The sequence below is a fragment of the Monodelphis domestica genome, chromosome 2, assembly GCF_027887165.1.
Source record: "Monodelphis domestica isolate mMonDom1 chromosome 2, mMonDom1.pri, whole genome shotgun sequence".
Classification (NCBI taxonomy): domain Eukaryota; kingdom Metazoa; phylum Chordata; class Mammalia; order Didelphimorphia; family Didelphidae; genus Monodelphis; species Monodelphis domestica.
This window is the reverse complement of record NC_077228.1, coordinates 510,890,772-510,909,970: the sequence shown is the minus strand read 5'-3', so window position 1 is coordinate 510,909,970 and position 19,199 is coordinate 510,890,772. Positions and strand designations below refer to the sequence as shown.

Sequence of the window (19,199 nt, the reverse complement as noted above, 5' to 3'; positions counted from 1 at the left end):
TTCTCTCTGTCTCTTTCTTCCTCTCTTCCCCCCCCCCCATCTGTCTGCCTCTAGGCTCTCTCTCTTTTCATAACAGCAGCACATCCCCAGAATTGTTCTCCAGATCTTTAGAGCTAATCTCTGCACTCTTTGGTGGTTGTTCCAAGCCCTGCAGGTGGAGGTGTTGGCTTGGGCCTTGTGACTGAAGGAATGAACCAAAGAACAGGCAGACTGAGGCCCAAGCACAGTATTAAAGTCACAGGAGCTTAGTTAGGCCGGAGCCACAAGCAGGGGAGCAGCCCTGGTGGCTGGGCCAGCCTCTTCCCTAAGATGGAGAAGGGAGGACGCCCTGTGCAGGGTCCCAGCCAGGGAGGGAGATGTGCAGACTCCAGGCTTCCTTCTTTCCTCCCCAGATGGACAGGCAACAGTCCTGCTTGGCTTGGGCAGAGCTTGTCTTCTGGAGGAGACGTGTAGGAATTCCTCCTGCCTCCCCTCTTTGACTGATACCCCATCAAACCTGGGGTATCACCCCCGGGGGGCCTTCCTGGCCAGATTTTGATGACCCTAAGCAGTATCCTAAAGGTGCTGCTGTGTTTTTAAGCTCCCATCTGGCCCCCTGAATGGGAGACGTGTGCCCTGGCCAGCACTGGGACCAAGGCCCGGGCTCTGCAGCCTCACTGAGCCCCTGGCAGGCCCCGGCCCTGGGGGAGACATGCCCATCTGTGGGTCTCTAGGATGGCTTGTGGAAAGCCCCGCCGAGCCAGCCTGCTCTGGAAGCTGACTGAGAATCATTCCGGCTGGTGGGAGAATTTTCCCATCTTGCTGTGGCCAGTCAAGAGAGGAAGCTGCCTGAGATCCTCAGGAAGCTTTGTGGGCTTGTGAAATGCTGACATTGCTCTCCGAAGACCTGTTGCCCGACTGAACTGAAGGCAGTTTTTTCTGCGTTCTAGCCAGTGGCTCCCAATTCTGTACACACTTGAGGCCTTTCACAAGGCCGCTTTTAGTTGAACTCCAGCCTCTACAAACACAACATTCCAATGTGCAAAGAACAAAAGGAGATTCCAGGGTCTTCCAGGTGGTCCTTTCCAAGCAGGTGTTAAATTAAAAAAGGTAGTAACAACTTTGTCCTGGTTCCCCTCTCAAAACATCGTCCTTTTCTTTGCTGTGTTTAAAATAATAACAACAAACAAACAAAACCCTTCCCTTCTGTCTTAGCATCCATATAGCCTATTGGTTCCAAGGCAGAAGAGCATTAAGGGCTAGGCAATGGGGGTGAAGTGACTTGTCCAGGGTCACACAGCTCACTGCCCCCCAAATCATCTCTTGAAACAAAGAACAAGAAAGACTGAGGGAAGGATGAAGTAGGGGGAGGGGGAAAGGGAAGCAGTTCGGCAAACCTAAGAGCAAAGGCATGTGAAGAAGGGAGCTTCCCTGCCTGGTGCCTGCCTCCGTGTCCATCTCAGAGGAGCTCAGCTGTCATCTGAGTGTCCCTGCCCGAGAAGGAAGCGTGGCGGGGGAGGGGGTTACTGCCCCCCTTTCATTCATTGCTTCATCTTATAATTCCCAAATAAATTCTTTCTTACGAGCTGCCTCCCTTTGAAGAGAGGTCTCCAACTCTCCGCTGGGCTCCTCCAAACTCTGGGAGAGCCACATTCCAATCCGGCATTGGTCACTTCTTCAGAGTGGCCCTGGGTAGGTCACTTCTTCCCCCTGGCTGGGCTCTTGCCACTCTTCTGCCTTGGAGTCTGTCGAGAGCGCTGATTCTAAGAGGGCAGGGAAAGGTTTATTCATTTATTTGGGGGGGGGGATTTTATTTAATTAGTCAATTGAGAACATTATTCCTTAGTTACAAGATTTGTGTTCTTTCCCTTCCTCCTCCCACCCCTTCTGGTAGCCAACATGCAATTCCACTGGGTTTTATATGTGTCATTGATCCAGACCCATTTCCATATTATTGATATCTACACTAGGGTGATTGTTTAGAGTCTCCATCCCCGGTCATATCCCCTCCACCCACGTGATCAAGCAGTTGCTTTTCTTCTGTGTTTCCGCTCCCCCAGTTCTTTCTCTGGATGTGGAGAGCATCTTTCTCATAAATCCCTCAGAATTGTCCTGGATCATTGCATTGCTGCTAGTAGAGAAGTCCACATTCAATTGTGCCACAGTGTATCAGTCTCTGCGTATAATGTTCTCCTGGTTCTGCTCCTCTCACTCTGCATCACTTCCTGGAGGTCGTTCCAGTCTCCATGGAATTCCTCCACTTTATTTTTCCTTTTAGCACAATAGTATTCCATCACCAACAGATACCACAATTTGTTCAGCCATTCCCCAATTGAAGGGCATCCCCTCATTTTCCAGTTTTTGGCCACCACAAAGAGCGCAGCTATGAATATTTTTGTACAAGTCTTTTTGTCCATTATCTCTTTGGGGTACAAACCCAGCAGTGCTATGGCTGGATCAAAGGGCAGACAGTTTTTATCGCCCGTTGGGCATAGTTCCAAATTGCCCTCCAGAATGATTGGATCAGTTCACAACTCCACCAGCAATGCATTAATGTCCCTACTTTGCCACATCCCTTCCAGCATTCATTACTTTCCTTTGCTGTCATGTTAGCCATTCTGTGAGGTGTGAGGTGATACCTCAGAGTTGTTCTGATTGGAAGGGATGGGTTTATTAAAAAAAAAAAAAGAATTCTTGGTGGCTTGTTCAGGTGAGGGGCCTCCTCGCTTGTGGCCCCTGACCTCCAGGAGTCCTGGAAGGAAGGCCTTCCCTTGGACTCTGGGGACGGATCTCTCAGATTTGCTTCGTTTAGGTGAGGGAGGCTGCCTGGCCCCTGCAGACATAGCACAGTGGGTCTCCCAAGCATTTTCCCAGTGGCAGGCCTGAGGGAGGTCATGCCAAAGGGCCACTGGGACCCATTTTACAGATGAAGAAATGGATCTACAGAAGTGAAGGTCTCCAAGGCAGAATCTGAACCCAGCTCTCCTGGCTTGTCCTCTCTGCCTGTCCAAGGGGCTTTAGCTGTTGCAGTGAAATCTTGGGTCGTGGGGCAGAGCTGGTGCTGTGGCCCTCCTGTGATCGCCCTCCAACGAGGGCGTCCTCACCCTCCCTGCACCTCCCCAGCATCCTTCCTGCCTCCTGAGGCCACCCGCTCTCTCCTCTGCAGCTGCCCAACATGTTCGGCGACCTTCGGTCCACGTTCATTGCCCTCATGATCGGCTCCTATGCCTCTTCAGCCGTGACTTTTCCAGCCATCAAGGTGAGGACCGGGGCGTGATGCCCGGGGATGAGGGGGGCCAGCTGGCCCAGCAGGACACGCCTGAGAGCCCAAGAGGCTGCTCCAGCCTCCCAGTCTTCTGGGGGAGCTCTGGAGATGTTATTTTTTACAGAGGAGAAAAATGGGGCTCTTCCTCCAGACTGGGTAGTGAGTGTAGGGGTGGCTGCGCTGTGCGCAGGGGGGATGAGGGGCTCCGGCCTTTCTGGGGTTCTGAGGGTCCCAGTCTGGGTCTCTCTCCTCTCCCAGTGCCAGCTGGCCATCAGGGCCTAGTTTTGGATTAAGCTCTGCCATGCTTAGGCCTCTGCTGACTTGTTTCGGGTATTTTCCCCCATGGGCAGGATCCAGTTGCAAAACCTCCAAACAAATTGCAAAGCACCAGGGCCTGCCAGCTGCCCCCAACCCCTCCCTCCATTGAGGTGGATGGGGCAGCCATGGTGGGAGAAAGGGACTTCCTGTCCCTCATGCCAGGGCTCTGGGGGTCAAGGCGCCTGGTGCTTTAATGCCACTGAACCAGCAGAGGGGGAGACTGAGGCTTGGGAAGAGTAGCGTCTCGCCTGAGCATTGTAACAGAGACCACAGTAAGCAACCGAGGCAGGATTCACATCTGGGCCCCTGGCCTCAGGCCTCTTCACTGGTTAAGCTGGCCCCTCAGCTTCCTGCCGGCTCTGGTATTGTGGGATGGAGGCCCCTCCCACTCTTGCTGCCCCGACACCCGGGGGTGGGGTGGGGCTTCCTCTGCCCAGCATCTACCCAGAAGGTCATCAGGGCCAAACCTCCCATTTTACTGATGGGGGAAACTGGGGCTGCCGAGGGTGGGTGGGTGGGGGATGTCACACAAGTAAGCATCAGGGACAAGATCAGAACCCCGGGCCGGCACATTCGGGACTCGCTGCACCACGCCATCACTGTGATGTTTCTCCCAGGTGATCTATGACTTCGGCGTCTCCTTCATTGTCATCCTGGTTGTCTGGGCCGGCTGTGCCGGCCTCGTGTTCCTGAACTGCTTCTTAAACTGGCCCTTGGAGCCTTTCCCCGGGCCGGAGGACATGGACTACACGTGAGTGGGCTCAGAGGGGGCCGGGGCTGCCCATGGGCACAGGACAATGGGTGACAGGTAGTGGGTAGTAGATGGTGGGCAGCAAGCAGTGGACAGTGGGTGGCCATGGGCAGCAGGCAGTAGAAGGTGTGGGTGGCCATGGGCAATAGAGAGTGGGTGACTGTGGGCAATAGGTGGGTGGCCATGGGCAACGGGCAGTGGACAGTAGGTGGCCGTGGGCAGTGGTGGTGCTGACCCCCTGCCTGCTGGCCCTGCCCTGCACAGGGTGAAGATCAAGTTCAGCTGGCTGGGCTTTGACCACAAGATCACTGGGAAGCAGTTCTACAAGCAGGTGACCACGGTGGGCCGGCGTCTCAGCGTGGGCAGCTCCATGAAGCATTCCAAGGAGCCGTCGGCCCTGCAGGAGGGCAACAAGCTCTGTCTGTCCACCATCGACCTGGAAGTGAAGTGTCAGCCGGACAACACAGGTACCAGGCATCCTGCAGGACGTGGGGCACCCGGCAAACAAGAAGGGGCAGGACAGACAGGAACAGAGAGAGCCAGAGAGGGGAGGAGAGGCCCAGAGAGGGCCAGGGATGTGCTCAAGGACACACAGCATGTGTGGCAGTGCCAGGGCTCAGGCCCGGATCTCCTGACTTCCTCTGCCCAAGAGGCAGGATGGGGTAGAAGTTGGAGAGCTGACTAGAGTCAGGAAGACTAAGACCCAAGTCCTGCCTCTGTGGGTGACCCTGGGCAAGTCCTCTAACCTCTGGGCACCCCAGGCAGCCTCTACACTAACCTCGATGCCCCATGGGTGCCCCAGGCAACCCTCCATACTGTCTGGGATAGATGAGGTTCCAGTCTGGATCTGTGGAAGGCGTGTCCACATGGGGAGGCTGCCCTGGGGGGGAAATCTCGGCTCCAGACCATGGAAATGAATCCATGAATTCCTTCTTAGTTGTCCAGGGAACAGGAGGGCCAATGCCCAGGAGGCGCCTTTTCCCAAGCCCCCGGCAGCCGGGGTGGTAGTGGCCCAATGAATCCGGACCTTTCCCTGGAGCCATTCAAGGGTGCGGGGCCCAGACAGAACCAAAGACGGCCCCGCCTCTCCAGGGAGGATGCCGTCCCCATGTCCTTCCCTGTGCCCACCCTGTGCTGCCCGTCCCCCTCTGGCCCTGCCAGAGAAGCTTAGCTGAGTGTGAGCTCTCCAGCCTGTCCTCCCAGGTCCCCCGGGCACAGCCTCTGCCCCACCTCAGGCCACCCTTTGTCTCTGCTTGTCCCCAGCGGCCCCCTCCTTCATACACAGCCTGTTCAGCCCCATCCTCCTGCTCAGCCTCGTCACCATGTGCGTGACCCAGCTCCGCCTCATCTTCTACATGGGCGCCATGAACAACATCCTCAAGTTCCTCGCCGAAGGCAGCCAGGACGCAGGTGGGCCACTGGGAGACATGTCCCCTCCCCCCCCCCCCACCCCCCCCCCGTGACCGTGTCAGCGTTGTGGCCGCCTGGCTACCCCCAGGGGCTGCCCAGTGCCCCGAGGCGGGGTGGGCATGGCTTCAGCGGGGCGCTCCCTACTAACACAGCTGCCATCGGGCTCTGCTGACTGCTTGGAATGTGGGGGCTGACCCCAACCAGCAAGGCATCAAGTAGCTGGAATCCAGGGGAGCATTGGGTTGTCAGAGCCAGCTCCGGCCCATCAAATCCAGCCTGCCGTGTTCTCTCATGCCCAGAAAAGGGATTTCCCAGTTAGGGGAGCATGCCCAGGATGGGGGCCCAAGTGTGGGGCTTTCTTCTCTCTATCTTTCCTTCCTCCCTCCCCTGCCCTCCCACCCTTCCTCATTTCTTCCTTCCTTCCTTTCTTCCCTTCCTTCCTCATTCCTTCCCTTCTTTCCTTCCTTCTCTCCCTTCCTTTCTTTCTCTTTTTACTCTTTCTCCATCTCTCCTTTTCTATTTCCTTTTTTTAAACCCTCACTTTCCATCTTAGAATCAAGACTGTGTATTGGTTCAAGGGCAGAAGAGTGGTAAGGGCTAAGCAACTAGTCAATGACTTGCCCAGGGTCATACTGCTAGGAAGTGTCTGAGGCCAGATTTGTACCCAGGACCTCCCATCCCTAGGCTCAATCCACTGAACTCCCTAGCTGCCCCCCTGGAATTTCTTCCTATAATGCCCACCCCTGGGGGAAACAAGTTCACCCCCCATAACAACCCCAAATACCCCACCGTTAACCCAAACTGGTGAGTGATACAATTCCACCCGACAATGTGAGCCATTCTGAATCTTTAGCCCCCCCCTTGCAGTGTGTTTCATCAGCTGTTCTTTGGGGCCACTCCACGAGCGTTCAGCTTAGGTCACTGGTTTTCCCCTCGTTTGTCACGTGAATTTCTCTGCCTAGTCCCGCTGCCGTCAGGGCGAGGGAGGCGGGGGGTGCAGAGGCCCCTTCTGCCCGGGAAGGCCTCGTTTCCTCTTCTCCCCCCTTCTCTGTCCCCTGGGTGGACTCGCCTTTCTGGGTGACTAACCCCCTTCTCGGGAGAGGCACCCCCATTCTCACTTCCCCATCCCACACTTCACCAGCACTTGGCCAGCCTCACATGACTGCCACCCCAGCAGCCACTTGGGAAAGCGGGAGAAAGGGCTGCCTGGCCCTGGCCAGGGCCGGGCCCCAGCGCCCCCCCTTAAAAATCCTGAAGCCAAAGCAGGTGTCCCCCCTCTGTCTTCTCCCTAAAGTAAGCTTCCAAGGTTTCTGCTGCTCACTTCTCTTCCGCTTCCTTCTCTCCCTTTGCTCTCTCGATGCAGTGATGGCTACAGGTAAGGGACTGGGTCCTCCCTGACCCTCCTCAGCAGGAAAATCCCTCCGTGCCCGTGGTCATTCCCTGGCCTCTCACTGTCTGTCTGTCTGCCCGTCTGTGTCTGTCTGTCTGTGTCTGTCTGTCCATCTGTCTGTCTGTGTCTGTCTGTCCATCTGTCCGTCTGTGTCTGTCCGTCTCTCCCTCTTCAGCCCACCTTTGACCAGGGTTACAGGATGGGAAAAGACAAACAAAATCAGACACTTCAAGCCCCCTGAAGGCCAAACACTTGACTGCAGAGCCCCTGCCAGTGGACCGTCCCTGACAGCATTCTGGATCTAGAACCTTTGTTTCCACTTTGCCTTTGCATGGCTATCTTCTGTTCTAAAGCGCTCTCCCTCTCCTGCCCCTCCCTGGAGCGCAGCCCCCCCCCCCAATAACCCAAAGGGCTGCGATTGGGCTAAACCAATCCCGTCCGCCAGCGAGTCTTCCAGGACGGGCTGCGGCGTTGGCTGCTTTTTCTTTTTAAGCTTTGCTTTATGTTTTAGACTCCAGATTAAGTGTGCATTTCAAGGCGGGAGAGCTGTAGGGCTAGACTGAGGTCAGGTGACTTGCCCAGGGTCTCACGGCTAGGCTGTTTGAGGCCCCGCCGGACCTCCCCTCCAGGCCTGCCCACGGAGCTGTCTGTTTGGGGCTTCTTTTTTGATCCTGGGTATTTAGCCTCAAAAAAGGAGTTGTGCTTGTGAGGCCCCGGAGTGCAGAGCTAGAGCCGACCTCACCTCCACTGCACCCTTTAGAGCCCCCGACGGTGGTCCAGACAGGAAGGGGAAGCCCAGATCCGGCCCGAGTGGCTCATTTCCTCATCCACTTGGCCTTTATCTGGTCTGGAGAGAAGCATTTTGCAATGAGTTCATGAGCTGGCCGGACTCTCTGGGGCTGTGGCACGGGCAGCTGAAGCTCTTGGAAGGGGCCGTCCGGGAGCGCCGCCCCCTCGGCCCCTTTCCGTGGTGACGAGCCCCGGAGCCTCGCCGGAGGCCGCTTTTCTGCTAAGTTCCTTCTCCTCTCCCGGCCCGTCTCCCTGCAGTGGGTCTCTACACGTCCATCTTCGGCGGCTTACAGCTGCTCTGCCTGCTGACGGCCCCGGTCATCGGCTACATCATGGACTGGAGGCTGAAGGAGTGCGACGACGGCCCCGAAGAGGCCGAGGACAAGGAAGCTGAGCGGTACGTAGGCCGCGGAGGGAGCCCGCTCGGGGAGGCAGGCCGGGAGGGCCGCCCCTCGGAGAGGCCCCGGCGGTGGGAGCCGGGGGCTTCCGTTCGGGCAGACTCGGGTGGCCTCGCTGGAGTCCAGAGGCCCTCCCTGCCTCCGCTTCTGCCTCCTCTCTAGCTACTCTGCTACTCCTCCGCGTCAGAGAGGAGGACAGAGTAGAGTCTAACGCTGCAGCTGAACAGGATCTCAGGGGTCATCTCAAGGGCCCACGCTCGTCCAAAGCCTCCTCTGTGTTAAGAGGCGGGATCCTCTGATTCCAAATGGAAAACTCTTTCCCGTACCCACACTCACAGCAGGACACAAATAAGAAATGGGAATTCCAGCCTGTCAAGGAGCTTCCCAGACGGTCTAGAAGGGGTTAAAACCAATGGTTGAGGGGTTGGCATTCTCCATAGCTCCCATCCCGTCCTTCGTGAGACCTTAGACCAGTCACTCCCCTCAGGGGCCTCCGAAAGAAAGGTCAGACCTAGGACGGGGCCCCAGGGACGCCCCACGAGAGGCCCCTCCAGACCCCGTGTCGGTGCTCCCCCGCAGAGGCGAGGAGAAGAAGAAGAAGCGAGACCGCCAGGTCCAGAAGATCACCAACGCCATGAGGGCCTTTGCCTTCACCAACCTCCTGCTCGTGGGCTTCGGGATCACCTGCCTCATTCCCAACCTGCCTCTGCAGGTAACTTCCCCTTCCCTCTTGGGGTGTCCGTTCCAGGGCGGAAGGGGGTGACGTGACTCGCCCAGGGCCACTCCGCTAGGAAGGGGCTGAGGCCACCTTTGAACCCTGGGCCTGGTTCTAGCCCCCACAGTATGGATTCTAAGAGGGAAGGGAAGGGGCTTGGGGGGAGGTTTGGCAGAGGTGTGGGGGGGCCCTTCCGGGGTGCCCCCCTCCCCGGGAGGAGAGCCGCCGCCCATTTTCCCATCTCCCGCTTTTCTGCCCAGATCCTGTCCTTCATCCTGCACACCATCGTGAGGGGCTTCATTCACTCGGCCGTGGGGGGCCTCTACGCGGCTGTGTAAGTGGGGGCTGGGGGTGCCCTGACCGAGGCCAGGCCCAGCCGGCTTCCTTTGACATGTGTTTGTTCTGCCCGGGGGCGCCCGGAGGCTTGGGTGCTCAGGAGCCCGCCTGGAGCGGGGTCAGCCCTCTGCCCAGGGCCCGGGGCCGGGGCACATTCCACAGGCCGGGCTGGCCAGGAATGAGGAAGAAGAGAAGGGGGACGGGGGAGGGGGGAGGCACCTGGAGCAGTCTGTGCGGGGGAGGGGCGGGGGTCTGTCCCCCTTTTTGAGGCCCCCCGGCCCCGGGTCCCTGCCCATTCCAGCCCGGGCTCTGGGCCTGGCAGAAGCCGCGTCTGGGATTACACAACGCCGGCCCCTTGGACCAGGCTGGGCCCCAGCGCAGACCTGCTCGGCAGCCTGTTTTCCGGGAGCCGGGCTGTTGTGCAAGCCTTTCCAGCAGGATCTGGCAGTCCCAGCCCCTGTGTGTCCCCAGGGAGCGAGGCCTCCATCTGCTGCGTGTTGGCTCGGGCCTGCCCAGCCTCCCTGGAAGGGGTGCCCCGGGGGCTGAGCGTGGAGTGCTGGGCCTAGGCAGGAAGCCCGAGGTCAGGTCCCACCGCAGACCCTGGGCCCTTCCCTGCGCCTCTTTGCCTCCGTGTCTTCTCCTGTCTGATGAGGCGGGCTTAGAGGCTCCTCCGGCCTCTGTCTCCCGCGGAGGCCGAGCCGGGGGACAGCCTCTGTGCTTCGGTTCCGGCAGGTACCCCTCGACCCAGTTCGGCAGCTTGACGGGCCTCCAGTCTCTGGTCAGCGCTCTGTTCGCCCTCCTGCAGCAGCCCTTGTTCATGGCCATGATGGGGCCCCTCCAGGGAGACCCGCTCTGGGTAAGGGGGGAGGGGTCTGGCCTGGTGGGGAAAGAGAGCCCAGGGCGCCCGCAGGCTGCGGGGTCAGAGGTCGGGCCCAGGCCTGCCCGGGCTGGAGGGGCCTCGAGGCCTCCTCAAAACAGACATTCCCAGGGGAAGCTGGTTGTGCCCCGGCAAGTGTTCAGCCTGGGAACTGGAGGGCCCCGAATGGGAGAGTCATGGAAGGGGGGGGCAGTGGAGAGGGCCGGGCCTAGGGGAGACCTGGGTTCAGATGGGCCCCAGACCCCTCCCATCGGGGTGGCCCCCCATGCATGGCAGTGACTTGAAGAAGGATTAAAGGAAAACAAAAGCCTTCCCAGAGTCGGGAAGCCGGGGCTGGCAGAGGGCTTGGGGCTGGCCGGGTTACCTGCAGTCAGGGTCTGGGTGGGATTGGAACCTAGTTCCAGAGCCGCTGGGGTGGGGGTGGGGAGGCCCCTTCAGCCCTCCTCTACTGTCCCTCTGCCCGCCCCACCCTGGTCATGCCCCGCCTTGATGCCCCCCAGGTCAACGTGGGGCTCCTGGGGGTGAGCATGCTGGGCTTCTGCCTGCCCCTCTACCTGATCTTCTACCGGCGGCAGCTGCGGAGGCAGCTGGCCCAGAAGAGAGAGGACGAGAAGCTCTTCCTCAAGATCAACGGCACCCCCAACCAGGAGGCCTTCGTGTAGACCCTGGGCCGCGGGGCCTCCCCTCCCCCTCCCGGCCGCCGCCTCGGGTCCCGCCTCTGCCCCCCCCCCCCAGGCCCCCCGCACCCCGGGCCCCCGCTGGCCGCCCCACACGGACAGGACGCTCCGTCGGGGCTCGCCTCGCCCTCCCGTGTGAGGAGGCGCTGCCGGCCGCTCGCTGCATGCCAACGTGACGATTTAGGAGGCCTTCGGGCCGGCGCTCTGCTCCGGCGGACTGACGAGGAGGGAAGGACCCTGCGCCGTCCTTGGTGCTAGCTACCTCTTAGGGCTCGGCCTTGTCCAATGCATGGCCTAGGCAGACCGGGTCTGAGGGGCGGGGAGGCGGGGAGGGAGCAGGGGCGGCCTGACGCCTTCCTCCCTGCCGGGCGTGTGGCGGGGGCTGCGGCCGGCATTACCGGGACGAGAGGTCAGGGTCTCCGCGACCTCCTCGCTGTTCGGGGGGTGGGGGAGGAGAATGGGGGGCAGAAGCCGCTCTTGGCTGGGATCGCCTGGATGTGCTTGTGCCTGTGTCGCTGGCGGCCAGGGATGAGGCTGTGGGCACGCAGCGCCCCCTGGCGGCAGCCTCCCCAAAGGCACCGGCCCTTTAGGACGGGTCCTGGGGGGCCAAGGCGGCCGGGGCCGCCGGCTGGTCCTCTTTAACGGAACGGTTTCTCGCGGCTTCCTGGTAGGTCCCCGAGGAGCGCACCTGGGCTCGGCGCTTCTCGGTTGGTTTAATTCGACGGTTTCTCAAACTTTTTTTTTTTTTTTGGGTAAAGCAATAAATCCATCTTCCTGGTAGTCAGGGAAATTTGTGTTTGCGCATGTCAGGGCCCGCCGGCCGTGGAAACTGGGAGGAGAGAGAGTGCGCCCCGCCTCCCCCTCCCGGGAGAGCCGAAGCCCACCGACAGGGTCGGAACCAGGGCAGCCCCTGCCAGCCTGGCGCCCCTTCGGGTCCCTGATCCCTCCTGACAAATGGGTTGTTCTGTTTCTCTTTCCTCCCCTTTGGGTTTCCACGGTTGATGGGAGAGCCTGGGGGTGACTCCTGGCCCAAACTCGGTGTCTCCGTCTACGGTCTAAGCTTCAAAGCTGGAGGAACTGTGAATTGTGGCGGAAAGAATCCGGGGCCTTGGTGGGGCCACGAGAAGCCAGAGCTTCTCCCGGCTCTGCCCTCTGAGAGCCGAGTGACCTTAGACAAGTCACGTTCTTGTTTTGGTCCTGGGTCCGAGGGGTCCCCGACCGGGCATGAGAACCCAGGTCTGGAGCTAACCCGGAATGGGAAAGGCTGGGGAGAAACGGGTTAGGGTGGTCGCAATTCAGTCTAGTTAGATAAAATGAATCAGCAAAGTGACCGGGTCAGAAGATGCATGTTTCACTGCACTCCTTTAGGCCCTCAGGCGGTACCTGCAGACTCCTAGAAAGGGAAGTCGGTTATTTCCAGTCTGTCTGACTCTTTGTGGCCCCCTTTGGGGATTTCTTGGCTGAGACCCTGGAGAGGCTGGCCATTTCCTTCTCCAGTTCATCTGACAGATGAGGAAATGGAGGCAAACAGGGTAAAGTGACTTGACCAGGGTCACACCGCTAGGCATTTATCCAGTGGCCTTTTAAAATTCTCAACCTTGTGGACCTCTGTGTCCTTGTTCCACTTGCCACAGCATTTTTCTCTTAGGTTTCCTCTTCTCTGACCATTATTCCTTCTTGATCTTTTTTGCTGCCTTCTCCTCCCTCTGACTCCTTGAGAGGGGCCGTGCCTCAAGGTTTCGTCCTAAGCCCTCTTGCGTCACTATGAGCTCTTCCTCGTGCCCTCCGGGCCAACTATAACCCAAGCTTGATAGCCTGGACTCGCCTTGGAACGCCAGTCTTGTATTTCCAACTCCCTCCTGGAGATCTCCCCTTGGATGTCCTGCCAGCACCTTACATTTGCACGTCCAGGCGCCCGCTGGGGGCCCTGTTTGGGAGGCCCTGGGTTCAAATATGGCCTGTGAATTTCTAAACTACTCCACCCTATTCAGACCATTCTTTAGAAGATCCGATTTAGCTATTTCCTGATCAATACCAATAGAGATACTTGGAATAACAGAATCAGGAAACTACATTCTCCACCCTACTCAGGGTAACAAGATTAGGAAGGGCTGCAGCAAACTCAAGATTTAATTATTTGAGACACAGACATGTGCAAGAAAGGTGATTTCAGTATCACAGGCCTCCCACACTTCCCAGCTGGGTGACCCTGGGCAAGTCACTTAACCCCCATTGCCTAGGCCTTACCGCTATTCTGCTTCAGAGCTAATGCCCAGTATTGATTCCAAGACAGGATAGGATTTAAAATGTGTGTGTCTGTATGTACATATAGAGACATGTCCAAGACTCAACTCATCATCTTTTTCCTCCCCCCCAAAACCCCTTCAGAATTTTGAGTCAACCTAGATGACTCTCCCCTCAGTCAGCTGCTGAGCCCTATCAATCATGTGTTCATTCATTCGTACCTCCACAGTATCTCTTGAAGTGGGCCCTTCCCATTCAACCTACCCCTCCTCCGATCCGGTGCCCCAAAGGGACCGCACTCTGCTTCTCACTCCTCAACAGGACAAGCACCAACTGGAGTCTGAGGGCTTAGGTTCCAGTCTCCACCCTGCCACACGGTATCTGGGTACTCCTGGCCAAATCAACCTCCTTGGACCCTAGTTTCCTTATCTGTAAAGTGAGGTGGCTGCATTGAATGGTTTCTGGAGTCATTTCCTGATGCTCTCCATGACCTACCGAATAAAGGATGAACTGGTTCTGGCATTCTGCAGCCTTCGCAATCTGACTTGCACCTACTGCTGTTTTCTCATGGGTTCCAGCTGCCAGTTCTTTCCCCATTCCCATCTTCCTCTCTTCCAGCTTTCGTCTTTCACTTATCCCAGCTGCCATGCTAAAAGAGCCCACAGCCACTCCCTATATCCCACCACTGGCGACCTTCCTTCACATGCCCCTTCCTCCGAGAAACCTTCCCTGGCATTGTCTTCTTCCCCGTCCTCTACCCTGCCTTCTGTGTCGAATTAACCTTTGCTTGGACCTGTTCTTTGCACTTCTATTATTTCCCCTTGGCATTGTGGGTATTTATCTTGTTGTCCTTCTTTGAGTCAGAATAAATTGTATTTTTTGAGGGCAGAATCTGTGCTTTCTCTCTCTGTCTGTCTCTCTCCCTCTCTATTTTTCTGTTTCTCTCTCTCTGTCTCTCCTCTCTCTCTCTGTCTCCCTCTCTGTCTCTGTCTCTCTTGTCCGTCTCTTCCTCTCTCTATTTTTCTGTTTCTCTGTCTCTGTCTCTCCTCTCTCTCTCTCTGTCTCCCTCTCTGTCTCTGTCTCTCTTGTCCGTCTCTTCCTCTCTCTATTTTTCTGTTTCTCTGTCTCTGTCTCTCCTCTCTCTCTGTCTCCCTCTCTGCCTCTGTCTGTCTCTGTCTCTGTCTCTCCCTCTCTTATTTTTCTCTCCTTTTCTCTGTCTCTATTTTTCTCTTCATTTCTTTGTCTCTTTGTATGTCTTTCTCTGTCTCTCCCCGCCCCCCCCCCCCATTTTTCTCTTCACTTCTCTGTATTGTCCTTAGTAGGCACTTAATACTTGTCTGTTGACGTCAACTGTGCTGTGATAGAGCCCAGGGCTCGTTGTATTAAAGTGTCACTTAGCAACTTCTTGCTATCTTAACAGCTGGTACTTCTGGCTGGCTCTCTCCCTCCGGTGGCCGGAGAGGTGGGCTCTGTAGGTATTACCATCCCCATTTCATAGCTGTGCCAATTGAGGCTCAGAGATTAAGCGACTTGACCAGCGCCGCGCAGTGCCTGGCACGTGGTAGATGACGTCGACTAACTGGCTGGCCAGGCACACCGTTGTCTGTCTCTCAAGGTGCTGTTCCCAGACTGAGGTCTCCCTCTACAGGGTGAGCTCTTTGTGGCCATGGTTTCACTTTTACTTGTGGGCCTGGGGCCCGCCTGGCACCTGGGGGAGCAGACCCTTGATAAATGCTATTGATGGGTTTAGAAAATAATGATGTTCAGACGCTTCCCAGCTGGGTGACCCTGGGCAAGTCACCTAACCGGCACTGCCTAGCCCTTACCATGCTTCTGCCTTGGAACCAATACACAGTACTCATTCTAAGGCAGAAGGTAAAGGTTTTAAAAAAGTCTTCCCCTCCCCAACGGGGTGACCCTGGACAAGTCACTTAACCCCCATTGCCTAGTCCTACCTCTCTTCTGCCTTGGAACCAATACACAGTATTACTGATTCTAAGTCAGAAGACAGGACTTTGTGGGCTTTTGAATGATGCTAGAAGTGGAGCAGAGAGTCCTTCGTGTTTCAGATGGAAGTCAGGCCAGGGCAGTGACGCCTTTGGGAGATGGCTCAGAGGGTGGGCCCTGAAGGGGCTAAGCTGGGGGTCAGGCCTTCCCGGAGTTGTGGGGTGAAGGTGGCTTCCCTCCACCGTCCCCTGTTCCGGGCAGGAACCTCTGCTGTGGCTTCGGGCTGGGCCCCTGAGCTTCCTTTGCAGGGGGAAGATGCCTCTGAATCACTTCTCCCTTTCTCCTACAGCCCTGGGAGTGGGACGGCAGCTCCCCAGCCAGAGAAACGGGGAACCCCTCCCAGGGCCTCCCTTCCCTTCTCGCAGGGGCCCAGGGCAAAGCTTCTGCAACAGGAAGTGGTAGCAGCCTCAGGAAGGATGCGACCAGTGGAGTCCCTGTGATTCCTGATCCTGTTTGTCAGGGACTTGGGTTGTGCCCAAGACAGGGCCCTTCCTGGAGGGGCTACTGCAGGGGGCCAGGGGCTCTTCCTCTTAGGTGGGGCGCCCTGAGCTGGGGAGGGGGAGCATCCTGGAGGACAGACTGGGGAGGCCACAGGAAACGGGCCCTGCGTGGCTCGGACCGTGGACCCCATCCTGTGGGCTCTGTGGTCCGTGGGCCGCAGGTGCACACGCGTTCTCTGGCTACACTCTCCCTCCTCATTATTATTTTTTACACCCTCCTGTCCTAGTATTCCTTCTAAGGCAGAAGAGCAGTAAGGCATCGGGGTTAAGGGACTTGCCCAGGGCCCCACAGCCCAGAATGGGCCATGGCCAGATTTGAACCCAGGACTGCCCAACTCCAGAGCTGGCTCTCTATTCACTGAGCCCCCCAGTAAGTTTTTCATTTCTTAAGCTGTCCCCATCCCAGGAATGGGAGGAAATAAGTTTCGCTTTAAAGTTCACAAAATGCTTTTTTTCCATTTGGGAGGCTGAAGCGGGGAATCTCCTCCTCCCGCACTGGTCAGCATTCAAGCTAGGATTCTAGTGCTGCCCCTTGCTGGGAGCCCTGAGCCGGGGAGTGGCTTGTGCCTAGGGCAGTGCAGGCACTTGAGATGGCCCAGATACAACCAGGAACCAGATCTCTCCTCCTCAAGGAAGCCAGCTGGTTTTCCAGGTGGTCCCTAATTGACCTCTTAGGAACATAGTGAGGTTGCTTCAGGCATTTATCTCCATTTTAAAGAAGAGGCATAGAAGGTGGAGGGGGTTAGTGATTTTCCCATGATCACCTAGCTCGTGTCACTGGCAGGATTTGAACCCAGCTCTCAAATGCCTCCCACTCTGGGGCTCTTGCCACAAAACCCCACTCCCTTTTTTAAAAGCTTCCCCTTCTGTCTTAGTGCTAATTCCAAGACAGGATGGGAGGGGCTGGGCGGTGGGGGTCAAGTGACTTGCCCAGGGTCACACAACTGGAAAGTATCTGAGGCCAGAATTGAACCCAGGACCTCCTGGCCTCCATCCATTGTGCCACCTAATAGCCCTGCCTCCCCTACTTCCTCTTCAAGTCTTCCCATCTGCAGTCAAACTCCCCATGATGCCCATTGCACCTTTCAACCCTTGTCAGCCCCTTTAAATGGCGGTAAAACGGTTCCAGACGCTCCTGGAATAGCTGCTTCCTCCTCCTTTTCCCTCCACCTCCTCGCCCCTCTCTCCGGCAGAACGGCTTTATGATTCATCGAGAAGCAATGGGTCTAGTGGAAAGGACTGTCCCTGGGTCAGACTCCGATCTTGGCCGCTAGCCATCAGTGCTGTGTGCCGGACACTGGAGGTACAAAATGAGGCAGAAGGAGAACCAGGAACAGGAGAGACAGCATGCACAGGGCGGTGCTCAAAGGAGCCAGGAAATAACCAACCGAGGGCAGTGGAGGCTCAGTTGTGTCCCATGCGCCATAGCTATCCCTGGGGCTTTGTTGTGCCGGACACTGGAGCGGTTTGCCCTTCCTTCTCTAGGGAATCCTTTTGTGGGACAATCAAAGGTTAAGTGACTTGCCCAGGGTCACACAACTAGGAAGTATCTGAGGCCAAATTTGGCCTCCAGTCTTCCTGATGGCAGTCCCAGCGTTCTCTTCTATTCACTGAGCCTTCTAATCCACAGAGGGAAGGCACTCAAATGGAGAGGGGTTAGGGAAGGCTTCCTGTGAAAGGTAAGCTTTGAGTTGGGTCTTAAAGAGGAGGCAGCTAGGTGGCTACATTTCCCAGCTGTGTGACCCTGGGCAAGTCACTTAACCCCTGTTGCCCTGCCTTTGCCACTCAAATGCCTTAGAACCAATACATAGTGTTGATTCTAAGATGGAAGGTGAGGGTTTTGAAAAGATGTAAAAGCAAGCAAGCTGGGCACTAGCGTAGGCAGAGAGGAAGGAAGAGAACATTCCAACCATGAGAAAAAGCCCAGGGGTATTCCTGAGCGAGTTACTTAGCCTCTGAGCCTCAGTTTCCTTATCTGTCAAATAGTATTACCTTTGGTACTGCCCTTATAAAATAAGACTCTGAAATGCTTTGCAAACCTTCAAGTGTTAGGATTTACGAAGCTGCAGGGGAGGGCAGCAGTGCCCCGCGAGGGTTCTGAAGAGAGACCAGGACCTGCCTGCAGGCACTTCAGCCAGGACAGATCCCTGGCACACAAGGGGTGATTTGAACCCTCTAAAGACTTGGGCCTTCTAGCTATGAAGATCTGCTGCCCTCCCCAAGTAAATCCTGACAGCGATCCACCATGGCCCACGGCTCTGTGTCTCCACGGCATGCCTCCACCATTCAGCTGTAGAAGCTAGCTACGTTGTCACCAATAAACCTGCCTCTGTGGCCTCTTGGACCAGTGTCTGTCTCTGTGTGGTGCCTTTTGTGACTTATAGACTCAATGAATCGGGTGACTCGGACACCGCCATTGAAAGACAAAAGAGGGGCCCTTCTCGGCTCCCCACTTCCCTGGCTCTTTCCAGAACCGGATGTGTTCCCCCTCCAACCCTGGAAGGAGCTTCAGATAGGCACAATTTGATAAGGAGCTCCTCTTCCCTCTCAATCAGAATCCCTACTTTGCTATCTTCTGCCCAAAGCCAGGATGTGGCAGAATGGGAGAATGGTGGGAGAAATCGATATTTAGCAGGAAGATCGCCCAGCGCTCTCTAATGCCCCTCTCCTCCTTGTGCCTGAAGGCATTGTTCTCCCTTGGTGTAGATCAGGAGTTCTTAACCCGGGGCCAGGGATCCCCCAAGAGGTCCATGAATAGATGTCGGGATCTATGACCAGCCTTATTTTCCATAACTTTGGGTTTTTATAATCTTAGTATTTTCTGCCCTTAAGAACATGACTCTGAGAAGAGGTCCATCAGCCTTAGCAGCTTGCCGATGGAGGTCACAGTACCCAAACAGTTAAGAATCCCTGATTTAGATACAACAGAAACATCTGGGAATGCTGCCAGCATAGGCAATCCTCTTACGACTTAGAGGCTCACAGAGGCTTGCTGAGAGTCAGGTCACTGTTAGCAATAGGATTTGAACCCAGGTGGTCTTGACACCCAGTCAGATGCTCTATCCACTAGGCCAAATTGCTTCATGCCTCTCCTAGATAGGCTTTAATTAAAGTTGCACTTTGTGTGGCTCCTTTCAACTTGGAATACTTTCTCTCCTTTGATCCTCCCAGCCCTTTGAAGTAGGCTTTAGGGGTGTTATTATCTGGAAACTGAGGTGAACTTGAGGGACATGGGAGATGGCATGCTGCTATGGGAAGAACGAGGGACCTGGAGTTGGAGGATGCAGGCAGGAAGGTCTCCCCTGATGGCCATCCCATTGTTTGTTTAAAACCCTTACCTTCTGTCTCAGGAAACATGCCCTGTCCCAGGGCAGGACAGCAGTAAGCACTAGGCAGTGGGGGTTAAGTGACTTGCCCAGGGTTACCCTGCTAGTGTAAAAATTAAATTATCTCTAATATAAAAATATTATATTTTATGAGGTTTATTAAGGATTATTAGAAATCAAGGATACAAAATAATAAACCACGTGCCCAGGGCTGATT

General features: G+C 56.4%; 1 protein-coding gene across 2 annotated transcripts; it reads left to right on the top strand.

The window, feature by feature from the left end:
• The first annotated feature begins 912 nt into the window (after positions 1-912).
• On the top strand, positions 913-18,005 carry SLC43A2 (solute carrier family 43 member 2). 2 transcript variants are annotated; one of them, XM_016429292.2, is made up of 10 exons: positions 913-3,238; positions 4,180-4,313; positions 4,578-4,780; positions 5,577-5,723; positions 7,087-7,098; positions 8,161-8,299; positions 8,880-9,012; positions 9,276-9,349; positions 10,084-10,207; positions 10,729-18,005. In XM_016429292.2, exons 1-10 carry the CDS (start codon positions 3,155-3,157, stop codon positions 10,888-10,890), a joined length of 1,212 nt encoding a protein of 403 aa, XP_016284778.1. In that variant the 5' UTR covers positions 913-3,154; the 3' UTR covers positions 10,891-18,005. The 2 variants fall into 2 exon arrangements, with proteins under 2 accessions (XP_016284778.1, XP_016284779.1); XM_016429293.2 differs by lacking the exon at positions 7,087-7,098 and having other exon boundaries at positions 916-3,238.
• The last annotated feature ends 1,194 nt before the right edge of the window (positions 18,006-19,199 follow it).